The 12,448-nt window shown below is 48.3% G+C and overlaps 1 protein-coding gene across 1 annotated transcript in view; it reads right to left on the reverse strand.

Annotated features, from left to right (window-relative positions):
* The window catches only part of LOC140219903 (facilitated trehalose transporter Tret1-like), an 81,672-nt gene extending 69,505 nt beyond the window's left edge, over positions 1 to 12,167 (reverse strand). Inside the window, exons 1-3 of the mRNA XM_072290037.1 lie at positions 12,092 to 12,167; positions 8,947 to 9,008; positions 7,766 to 7,987 (exon numbers count right to left, since the gene is read on the reverse strand). Coding sequence (XP_072146138.1) covers positions 7,766 to 7,987; positions 8,947 to 9,008; positions 12,092 to 12,167 — 360 coding nt within the window. The remainder of the gene's footprint in view (positions 1 to 7,765; positions 7,988 to 8,946; positions 9,009 to 12,091) is intronic.
* Between the last annotated feature and the right edge of the window lie 281 nt (positions 12,168 to 12,448).

Consider the following 12,448-nt stretch of genomic DNA (forward strand, 5'->3'; position numbering starts at 1 on the left):
GCGCAAATTCTGTGGGCGCTCTAATGTATGATGTCTCTCGCAGCGCTTATATTGGTTTAAACTTGAAGCTCAGTCGTTAAATTAAATATCCAAAGAACCTACATCTATCCGCACAAGTCACGAACTCGCGTGTAGGAGGTGAAAATCCTAATTGATAAAAAATTGCGAGTTCAAATGATACACTTCAAATGCAAGTGACTCATTGGGCTACTTAGCTGAAGGGTTACAGCAAGACCGTCCACTGGCAACGCGCTTTCCTTGTGTTTTGTCTGTTACCTTGTCTTATCATGGAATTCCGTGAGGTCGGACCCAATCCAGTAAATGCCAAAGAACCTAGCATTATTCAGGCAGTAATGATTAACAATGCAACAGTATTGTGCACAGGCCGCAGCCTTTCTGCGTGAACCTACCCACAGTCATGCCAGAGCCATGCCATTTGCGGGAGTAGCAAAATTACATTTTGTCTAGCCCTGTGTTGCAAAGCATAGAGTCTGCTACAAACATCATCAGAGGAAACACTGGCTACCGAACACTGTTACGAACGGCCGGCGGAGTCTGGCGATCTTCGGGGAACCACGACGGAACGGCGCCACCATGTCTGCGGCGACGACTCGCTTCGAAAGGGCCAAATCTGCCTGGCCCGCTGCGATGACTCACATTGTAAGGACTACAATCCGCGAGTCAACAACGCTTCGACGCCGGCAGGTCTGCGGCGACGACCTGCTTTGTGAGGACAAGAATGCGCCACGTCAAGATGGGGACGGCGCCGAGATGGCTAGCCTCAGTGGGTGGAGCAAGTATTCTTAGTGTGTACTCCGTCACCGTCAGGGTCTGGTTGGAGCGGGGGAATTCCTGGAAGGAGATGCTTTGCGGTGCCGCCTCACGCAGCTTAGAAGTCGTCGGTCGATGGACAGACGCGGCGGTCATTGTCTGCGTAGTCGACTCTGGGATAAAGAGGCGCCTTCTCGCGTCCAGCACCGTGTCCGCGACAACCCACTCACCTCGGCGGGGTCAGTGCAACTTGTGCGGAAGTGAGTGCGTGGGCTCTCCCCTCAAAGGCGGGTCGGCTACGATGGCGTTGGACGCTCCGAATTGGTGGTGAACTGCCGTTGTTCCTCACCTAGGGATCTAGGGAGGACAAGGTGTATTTAAGGAGCCGTTGTCGGCTCCTCAGTGTGCACTCCTCTTTCAATCATGTTAGACTGATAAACTGTAACGTTCTCATGTAGATACTGTAAATAATTCCAATATTCCTCGTTCTCGATGAGAAGCAGTCCTTCCCTTCAACAAAGTCCTCAGCGTGGATAAGTTGGATGACGGCATGGGCCAGCTGCCATCTATTTCATGCCCGACACCAACCATCACAACTGGTGGCCAGTGGTGAGATTTTACCTCCCAAACTTCACAACTGGCTGGCAGCGGTGAGACGGACTTTACGACGTGGTGCTGTGTCTGCGGTGAGTGCTTGGTTCTTGCTTTGACTCTCTAGGCTTCATTTTGTGGTTGTTCAGTTTAGAACAGTAGGGAAGCTAGATTGTTGATTGTTAGCTAGGTTGTGTTTTCCTAGGCAGGTTTAGCGAGCAGGACCAAGGCAGTAAAGCAGCAATCATGGAGTTAGGGACACTGCTGAGAGATTAATTGTTGATTGTTGGTGAGGAATAGGGCCTAGAGGTACACAAGGAAATGCAAAAATGGGAATTAGTGAAGTTGATTTCCGAAAACGCCAGTGAGGAGGACATTGAAATTGGGCTAGAACTTTTTAGGAAAAGAGAGAAACGGGACTGAGAGAGAGAAGAACGGCACAGAGAGGAACGCGAGTTGCGAAAAACGCAACTTGAGCTTGAAAGAAAACGTTTGGAGTTGTCTCAAGGAAGTGAAGGCCCTCTGGGACGATCAAGTAAGGCAGAATCATACCGCATGGACAGGCTGTTAAAGCCATTTGAGGTCGGGAACGACATAGGCTTGGTCCTAGGAAAGTTTGAAACGACTTGCGAGATGAACTTCGGCCCGAGTGCATGGCCACAGCGGTTGTTCTCTATGTTGCCGAGTGAGGCTGCGGAAGTAATCGCCACACTAAATGCGCGTGATACATTGATTATGCGATAGTTAAGGCTAGCCTTTTGAAAAAGTCCCGCCTTTCAGCCGAAGCATTTCGGCAAAGGTTTAGAAGCACAGGCAAGAAGGATATCGAGGGATATCCGGAGTTTGCATACGACTTAAAGGCCAACCTAGTCGAGTTGTTGAAAAGCGCGGAAGCGTACGACAGCATAGACGTGATTATTGAATGCATGTGCATAGAGCAGTTTTACAGAAGCATCCCACAATCTGTGAAGCTGTGGGTGCAAGAGAGAGGAAATATAAACACTGTGGAAAGGACGGCTGAATTAGCCGAAGAGTACGCAACTCGTAGAAAGATCAACGCCGAGGACGGAAATTGGGAGGGCCAAAATGGACCACGGAAACCGTTTCCATTCAAAAAGGGTTCGCAGACTAGAGGACCTGAGCCTGTTGACGTGGAAGAAAAGACCTCAGAAAAGAGCGAGGAGAAATCAAACGAGGAAACCGTACAAAACGAGCACAAAAGAAAATTTGACCGAACCGCTGCTATAAGTGCCACAAACTTGGACATATCACTGTAAACTGCGGGAAGCCTAGCGTAGTTTTCTTCTATGTGGAAGAAAAAGACGGAATAAGGGACCTTTAAGTCCATATCTTCACGACCTGCAAGTTAATGGGAAACCATGCCGGTTGCTGCGAGACAGTGCCGCCACTATGGGCATTGTTGATCCGTCTTACGTGACGGAAGAGAACTTCGCGGGAGAAGTAGCATGGATCAAACAGGCTGTAGAAGGACACAGCGTGTGTCTGCCCATGGCCAAAGTCAAAATGAGTGGACCGTTCGGGGAGCTCGCGACTGAGGCTGCAGTTTCCAAATTCTTGTCGCTGCAGTACCCTTACATTTTTTCGAATCGGTCGGATCAGTTACTGCGTGACAAAGGGCTTAAACTGGGAGAGGGCGTAGTGCAGGTGCTGACGCGAGGCCTAGCTCGCAAAATCGCGTCGCTTCCGGCAGAAAACGCAAAAGCTGCTCCAGCAGAAGTAGGAAAACAGGTAACTTCAGTAACCGAATCCGAGCTAGGCTCGAGGGACGGAAAAACGGTTGAGGAAAGCCTGACAGCTGAACAGCTCAATGAGAGCGTATCACTAGGGTGTAAAAGTTCACGCCTGCAGGAAGAGCCAGCTGACGCACTCGCAAGCGAGACAGGGTTGTTCATATCAACGGCCTCAAAGAACTTTGATGAGCTGTTACGTGTGAACAGAGAGTAACTGGCAGCCGAGCAAAAGAATGATGACAGCTTAGCTAAATTACATCCCACAGCTAAAGGTATTGCTAGGCGCAACGTGACGATACAAGAGAGAGGCGGATTGTTGTATCGGTGCTACAGGGATCGAAAGGGCAGGATTCTAGACCAGTTAGTCGTACCTACCAAGTACAGGGAGGACCTTTTGAGTCTCTCATGGAAATGGGTGGTCTGGCCACATAGGCACAAACAAATCAAAGGAAAGATTGCTTACGGAATACTACTGGCCTGGCTGTTTCAAAAACGTAGAAAACTTTGTAAGATCATGCGACGCCTGCCAGTGCTTGGGTAAACCAGGAGAAACATGGAAAACTCCATTAAAAGAAGTGCCCAGTCGCAGGAAGGAGGTGAGGATATACCACTGCAATTAGATGAAGCCGTACGTATAGCGGAGCGGAGTCGTTCACTGTAGCATCAAGGAGCAGGATGACACTAGTACAGAGTTTGATGACCTCCAACTCCAACCTCCAACTCTGAAATCAGCGTGGAAGAAGCGGTAAAACATTCGCTGAGCTCGCACGCTCTTAGACCCCAAGCAGCTAGATGAGCTAAGAGGGCTGTTAGGAGAATATCTCGACAGATTCAGCGATCGACCAGGTAGAACCAAACTAATAATGCATGAAATAGAGCTGGCTTCAACCGAACCCGTAAGACCAGAGCCTTACAGGGTGGCTCCACGATAGAGAGAAAATATGGAGGCAGAGATACGGCGCATGCTAGAGTTGGGGGTTATTGAGCCTGCTGAGAGTGACTACACGTCACCGGGAATACTTCTAGAAACCCCTAATAAGGACCCTCGTCAGTGTGTTGACTAGAGGAAATAAATGTCATCGCTAGGGATCAGCTGTACCCGATATCCAACATTGAGTAATGAATCGAAAGAGTTAGCGCTTCTAAATATATTTCAACTAGAGATCTCGTGCGGCGATACTGGGAAGTTCCCCTTTCAGAAAGTGCCAGCCGCTATGCCACATTTATTTCGTATCTAGGCACTTTTCGCCCTCTCTCCCTCAGCTTCGGGCTGAAGAACACGCCGTTTAGCTTCTCTAAACGGCGCTTCTTAATGAATATTGTCCTAAAAGACTTGCAGGAGTTCGCCTTGCCATATCTTGATGATGTAGCAATTTTTCCGACAGCTGCAAACAGCACGTATCGCACCTAAAACAGGTGTTCTCATGGTTGAGGGAAGCCGGTTTAACGATGAAGGCGCAAAAGTGTAGGTTTGGCTGTTCACAGGTTACTTATCTGGGCCATGTTGTCGGCCAGGGCACGAGACGGCCGGCCGAGCTGAAAACAGCTGCGATTTGAGATTTTTCACAGCCACGCACAAAGGCAGACATTCGTTCGTTTTTGGGAGTCGTGAGGTACTATCCACGGTATATTTCGAATTACTCGCAAATGGCAAGTCCTTTCACGGACGCCCTCCGAAAAGGAGCACCGAATAGCGTGCACTGGGATCAGGACAAAGAACACTTTCCAAAGTTTGAAAACGCTATTGGTTTCTCGTCCAGTGCTTCGCGCCCAAGACTATGCGAAGGATTTCTTAGTTCAGTGTGATGCAAGCCACAGGGGTATGGGCACTGTACTTAGGTCGGCGACGATAACGAGGAGCATCCTATCCTCTATGCCAGCCGTAAACTAAATGTAAGAGAGGAAGCCTACAGCGCTTCGGAGAAGGAATATGCTTGTTATTTTGAGCAGCCCAGAAGTTGTCGTGTTACTTGTATGGAGGGAGGTTCATCTTCGAGAATGACCACTGTCCTCTGACGTGGCTCAATCAAATGTCACCCAAAAATGGCCGCTTGCTATGATCGAGCCTCACTCTCCAAGAGTACAACTTCTCCGTTAGACATAAGAAGGCAAAGTTGCAAAGCAATGCGGATGGTATGAGCAGGCTAAATTGAATTCTGCATTTGGGGATCGCGCCTAATTTTTGGGTTGCTATTGTTAATTTTGTTAAGCGAAGAAGATCCCCTCTCATTTAGCAGGACTCCCTCCATGATTGCTCAATTTGTCAGCACGAAAATTCCTTCAAAAATTGGCGTAGCGAAATGCAGCATTTTTGTTTCTGCATTTATGTTTCCTTTGAACCCTAGAGGGTCTAAAGTGAGGTCCAAGATACGTCATCTCGGCACAGAGCCGTGTTGTGGGGTTCGTTTTGCAGTTGCCTGTCCTTGTTGGATGTTTTGGGGCGGTGTCGTCATTTCACAGCTGGTCGCTGCAAGCCAAGGCATCCCCCCCCGCCTCCCGTTGCCACCAGCCATTCTCTTCCTGCCCAGCGGTTGTCAGCATTGACTGCTCGAGATTTTACAGGCCATGGAGGTGCTGTTACGAACGGCCGGCGGGGGCCTGGAGATCTTCGGGGAACCAAGACGGAAAGGCGCCACCATGTCTCCTGCGACGACTCGCTTTGAAAGGACGAAATCTGCCTGGCCCGCTGCGATGACTCACCTTATGAGGACTAAAATGCGCGAGTCAACAGCCCTTCGACGCCGGCAGGTCTGTGGCGACGACCTGCTTTGTGAGGACAAGAATGCGCCACGTCAACATAGGGACGGCGCCGAGATGGCTAGCCGCAGTCGGCGGAGCAAGTATTCTTAGTGTGTACGCCGTCACCGTCAGGGTCTGGTTGGAGCGGGGGAATTCCTGGAAGGAGATGCTTTGCGGTGCCGCCTCACGCCGCTTAGAAGTCGTCGGTCAATGGACAGACACGGCGGCCATTGTCTGCGGAGTCAACTCGGTGATAAAGAGGCGCCTGCTCGGGTCCAGCACCGTCTATGCGATAACCCACTCACTTCGGCGAGGTCAGTGCAACCTGTGCTGAAGTGAGTTCATGAGCCCTCCCCCTCAAAGGCGGGTCGGCTACGATGACGTTGGACGCTCCGAATTGGCGGTGAAGTGCCGTTTTCTCTCACCTAGGGATCTAGGGAGGACAGAGTGTATTTAAGGAGCCATTGTCGGCTCCTCAGTGTGCATTCCTTTTTCAGTCTCAGTGTATTTTATATGTTATCATACTATCGTTGCATATTATAGGATATTGTCTATTTGTGAGTTTATGTTGCTTTTTAGAAAGATCTACTCTTCTGTGTCCCAACTGCTTTTATTTTGTACACGTTGTTCCATGCTTCCGATCCCTGCACACATTTTGTTAAATGTGTGGCCACTCATAGCTTGTCTTATTTCGGTAGCTGGACAACAGCCAGCATGTGAGCACTGAATAAAAAATTTCATGTGTTTTCTCGTTGTCACCAGCGTCTTCGTCGTCACCGCGTGACAAAGCACAAATACATGGCCCATGTAGCAAGAGTCTTCAGCGGTGCTTTGCCACCTCCACAAGTGTCAGCAAAAAGGGCTTCTTAAACTGCCGGTGTTTTCGCCATGTGAACGCTTCTCTGGCGCGCTCCAGTTCTTCAAAGTTCTTCAAATCCCGCCAACGCGCACGATTTTTCAGCGTCAGTGAGCTTGCAGTATCTGTTGCAAGGTAAGCGCCAGTCATAAGCTTACGTATATAATCTTACGCACTTTGACAAAAGCAAGAACTCGGTTAACAGGGCCGCAATCAGAACATGAATGCTACTGACCGCCACGCTAGAACTTCCATTGTGATATTGCAGACAAGTTGCGGTGAAAATAATGGCAAAGTAATGCGCAGGCTAGGCGCATGTACGAAAGCATCCTGTTCATAATAAGCAGTGAGAGAAAGTAAGCACGCTGTTGATCAGAAAACAGCCGCTAGCAAGGTTTACTAGCGGCCGGCGTCAATAACGCGGGTGGACTGTCAGCGGTGCGCAGTCGCTGAACGCTGCAAAACGCTTAACTTCAAGATTGACTTCAACAAGACTATTGTGCGGAAAACAGAGCCACATCCGCGCAGGATCGAGGCTGCTTCTTGAGTCGTGGCACATTCAGCACACACACGGAAATGTTAATCGCTCCTGGTGAAATCTTCCCTCGTCTTAATGCCATGGCGTGCGTTCATTGACCCAGCGCTTGCCCACACGTGGGTTTAAAAAGCCGCGCTGCACATCGCCCGCAGTCACATCCTGAAGAAGGAGCCGAGCTGGTTTCGAAACGTCGGTGCTTATCTAAAACTTGGTTTAAATATTGACTTTTATCTTATCTTAAATAATGGGTTAACTACCGTCTATACTACGCACAAATATCAGCCCCTCAAAAGCACAAACACTAAAGAATTTCAGCCTGTTTGCCGAAAAACAATTGCTGTGAATGTCTCGTGCGGCCGTTTTGTGCTCCCTCCTCGACAGCTGCGCCAATAGCGGCATGCACTGTCCCTATATGAAACTTTGGCCTGAGTCTCATGACCAGAAAAAGCATTGAAAGACCCTGGCGGAAGCAATGTGCGGATGACAGTAATTGTGTGGTATTGTAGGTTGTTTGCATACCCTGCCACCCATCCCTCGCAGCTTCATGAGTGCCTGGAGTGCCTCTATCTTGCGGCCATTGAGGAGAAGCCAGCGGGGGCTCTCTACGGAGAACTGGCTAGCAGCGACGAGCAGGATGGCGACCGCGAAGCACGCCATGGCGAGCAGCTCCCACTCGAGGAACATGCCCAGCACGTACGAGTAGAGGACGCCTGCAGCAATGGACAGCTGAACGACTCCTCCCTGAGTAGTAGTGAGGAAATGTCAGATCAAATTGTGGCTTTTACCACCTCAAAGCAAAAAAAAAAAGAGCCTATGAGACACTTCGTACTAGAGACTCCGGAATAATTTCGACTTATATGGTTTCTTCACCGCGCTTCTAAATCGAAGTACACAAAAGTTTTTTGCATTGCACCCCTATGTGGGTGCGGCCGCAAGGCTGAGAATCCTCGTGTCCGGCGGCCCTCGAGCACTGCAGCGTTGTGCCTCAATCTGTTGGCCATCGCGTCAGGTCGCAACGCAGGCAATGCAGGGCGACACAAAACAAGGCTCGCTTATGTCGTATAGACAAACACCCGCCACGATAACTCATTGGGTTTGGCTTTGCGCTGCCGAGTACGGGGTCGCGGGTTTGATCCCTGTCACAGCGCGGACGCATTCCGATGGGGCGGAATGCGAAAACGCTCGTCTACCGGACAGTGGGCGCACTTAAAAGAAACCCAGTTGCTCAAAGTTATTCCGGAGTCCCCTCGCTAAAGTGTGCCTCTTACTCAGACCACAGTTTTGGCAGGTGAAACTGTAGAATCACAACACATGCACACAATTACGCATACATATGTACAAGTAACGCACGTCGGCATACTATCACATTCAGTATGACAAGCATGCAGCACGTAAGCCCTGGCCTCAGCGCCCTCCAGGCCTAGCTGTTGACAGAACAACGGGCCATGGTCGAGAAACAAAGGGTGGGGTTTTTCATTACAGCGGCGCACACAACGGATTCCCCGCACTAGCTTTGGGTTTCGTATGGCGCCGATGGCGCACCGCTGCTGCTTGGTGGCCTGCTTTATTAGGCAGTTATGGTTAGGCTTGTGAGATCACCCAGGTACGCAGGGTGTGAGAGCTTGCGTACGTAGCGAAGGGCGCACCCACGAAGTAGCGGAATTTGGCCAGAAACAAAATTTGAGAGATGGATTGCTCACTGGCACGTCGCGGGAGAAGTCACGTGCTGCTGAGCGCTGCCATACGCCAGCTTCAGAAACTCCTGCAGTCAGCCATAGCCTCCCAGATTGCACCATTTTAGAGTTTTTGCTCCGGCCGTGTCCATGGGCTTCCCAACAACCACACACACACACGAAAAAAGGAAATTGTCCACCAAGTGCCAGCGCTAAAGAAGACAAGGTCGTCGTACGCAGTTTTTAAATGTTTCAATAAATGTTGATTATATGTCTCTATCCTGCCTAATTTTCATGTTTATTATTAATTTGATTTTAATCTTAATCATATCACATTTCATGAGCAATTACGATGATGCCCATCGGATGTCCTTGGCCGTCCTGTTATGCAGGAGAGGCTCGTTGTGCTGTTCAGAAGTCTCGGCAGCCACGCATCTATGTTGGGTGACTCTCTTCCACTAGGGTCCCCAGACGCCACTCGCAAGTCTTGCGGCTCCTGTCGGGCGCGATACGAATCACGCATTTGGTAGAAACGGGTCTCGCTAGCAATAGAAAGAGACGGCTTCCATAGGGCTTCGAAGCCGCCATTGCCACCGCTAATACAGCGCTCAGCGGCGGCTGCACTTTCGCATTAGTTTAAGTTTGTGGTGTGGTTTGTCGCCACTCTTTTTCTGAGCGGTTTTCAACAGTAAGTCATCGTACCCACAATCCTAGCGAACCGCAATTTTGAAATTCTTTTCCAAATGTAATCACTGCGGGCCGGCCTTCTGGGATAACGCCCGTGCGCTGCATATTACATAATACCATGCTTGTGAACCTTATTATGCGTAAATAATCCGCATACCCAAATTATCCTTATTTAATGTGGCCTTAGTACTTACATTTTAGCATCATACTCACTTTGATTTGATTATTGGGGTTTTATGGCTCAAGAGCTCACGATGGTCAAAGTACACCAAAACTTAGTATGATGTAGCCGATGCTATTGTCAGTTATAGACTATCTTTGACGCGGCAGTATAATAGTCTAAAAAACATTCGGTGTAGAGTGCGCAAAGTACATTGTAAATGAAGTATGACAATGACACACAGAGTGCACAATGATATATCCGATGGAAAAAAGCTATGTTACAAAGGGGTGATGTACTAAAATGTGTCACTGTCAGTAGCAATACTTCCTAATCAGGGCCGTTCGAAATTACCGGCCTTGAGGCGTGCACCATAAGAAAGACTGCCATCGCAACAGCGGCCTCTCAAGAGAGGGCGCGCTATGAATTATTTGGGCTGATAACATGTAGTAGGCAAATTTCACAGAAAAAATCCTAAATCTGATTTGCTGCTGAATAACACTTCCTTAAGAAGAAACATTGCCGGATAAAGAGGGAAATGTTCTTTGTAATATAGAGGAAATATTTTTTTTCCTTTGAACATCTGCTTCCCAGCATTCCCTTAAGACGTGAATTGACGGCAAACCCTTCAGTACATTTACCACAGCAAACAAGTAGTTCTGTGTGCCGTACGTGTGTCGTATCCTAAACCAAGTTAGGAGGCATCGGATTCTCGTGATTTCGTTGTCCTGCGGCCCTGCGGTTTCATTAGAGGAAGCTTATTAGGCGCTTCAGCAGCCCAAAGGTCTTCCTATTAGCTTCTTAGTTTCCTCCGGAGGAAGGGTTTCATATCTATAGTTGCGACAGTATGGGAGCGTTGGGAGTTTTCGTTGCCATAGACGTAGGGAATTCATCAATGAGCATATTACCCTCTATCCTTCTGTGGCAAGGAACCCAGCATATTACGATACACTGTTCAGCTGCATAAATAGTGTGCAGAAGCGAATAGATTTGAGTATTTACAGGATTTTTATGCTTTCATAGACACATTGAAACCTCAAATACGCCTATTTAGTGTGGTGATATATTCGACCTCTGTAACTTTGACTGCACAATATATTTTGATTTATTTACTACATGCTCCAGACCCTTCGGTCCAAGCAGAGAGTCTATAGCATAGAAACATACAATGGAAAAGAAATCATGAACAAACAAGTACAAAGTTATACAATTTTTATTCGCCCTGTGTCTGTAAACCCCTGTTCCAGTCCGATATATGTTCGGAAAAAAAAAAAGAAATTTAAATAAATCATCTCGAGCATAATAGGGTGTTAGTGAGACAGGATGATGCTGTCTTGTGTGCCGTGTTATTGCAGGCGTTATGTAAGTCGACGGCTTCATTTCAAGCTTCTTCCTGAGAAGGAAGGAAAAGGAATCAAGCTTTAGCTGCTTTCGGCGAGATTCAAGATTAGGTATAGAATTTTCTGTCATAATTTTAGAGGGAGAGTCCAGTTGTGCAAAATTTATGAAACATAAACCTAACTGCCCTTCTTTGTACTTTTAAAGACGCATCATATTTCACGTAGTGTAAGAATCCGAGCATATACGTACATGCATGCTCTAGCTTTGGTCTAATAAATGAAAAATAACAGTAATTTCACAGCCGACAATACGGCATAGGCGTCAGCCGTAAAGATAATTCTTCGTGAGCGCAGAATATCAGATTCGGGAAATTATGGTCTAACGGTTGGACAAGACACATTTGCATGCGACTTTGATACATCCGTGTAAAATTCCTGGAACGAATAGTTTGCTTCCAGTTCTAGAAAGCGCATTCAAATGTGTTCTTGTGGAGCATGCTCCAGACTCTTACAGATGAAGTGTTACAGTCTACGATTTTCCAGGGCCATGAAGGTAACGGCCTTGCTGGGGGTTTACACCGTGTTCTAGGAGCGAAACACTCATTTCGTCACTAAGCCTTCTAACACGCAACGAGCGAGGCTCTCTCAATGTGGGGCGTTTATGAAACAGTGTAGCACACTTCATGTCATATACAGATGCGTAAAAAGGATGTTGTAGGTTCGAATAGACTTTCAATAAATACGTGAAACTAGAGTAATCGGTGCGGCGGAGCGATACCGCATAGTGCCATAATCCAAACGGGATTATATAAGGCTCTTGTACAGGTTTATTAGGCATTTGCTATCATTGCTCCATGTTACGTGCGACTAAATTATAACGATATTCAGTGTTTAGGCGCTTACCCTCTCTTATGTCGCCAGTCAGTCCTTCACGCGGTGTCGTCCGCGCCACTGAACATGGCAGGGTTCATGTGGCGAGGCGCACCTGAGCACATGATTGACTTAGGAGGCGCTTGCTGGAATGCAGTAGGAGGTGTTTGATGAGACGTGTCCTCAGGCATGGTTGAGCCTAGGGTACAGGATCAAAGTTCCAGGATTGACGTTGTAGGCCGAAGCGCCCTCCACCACTTGTAAAGGTGTGTATTATTCACCAGCGTCTGGGCCGACCGTCAGAGCAGAGCACAGACTCCCTGCTCGAGCGGCGTTCCCCGAGCAAAGGCGCTGGAGAAGATGGCCCACTATAGCGTTGTTCTTCTTCGCGACATAAGTATTAATTTTAATAGATTTATAGGGCTGAGTGGAGGATAGTTTCGAGTCAAGTATGACGCCCAAAAAGAAGTAA

Source organism: Dermacentor andersoni, chromosome 1 (genome assembly GCF_023375885.2).
Source record: "Dermacentor andersoni chromosome 1, qqDerAnde1_hic_scaffold, whole genome shotgun sequence".
NCBI classification, from domain to species: domain Eukaryota; kingdom Metazoa; phylum Arthropoda; class Arachnida; order Ixodida; family Ixodidae; genus Dermacentor; species Dermacentor andersoni.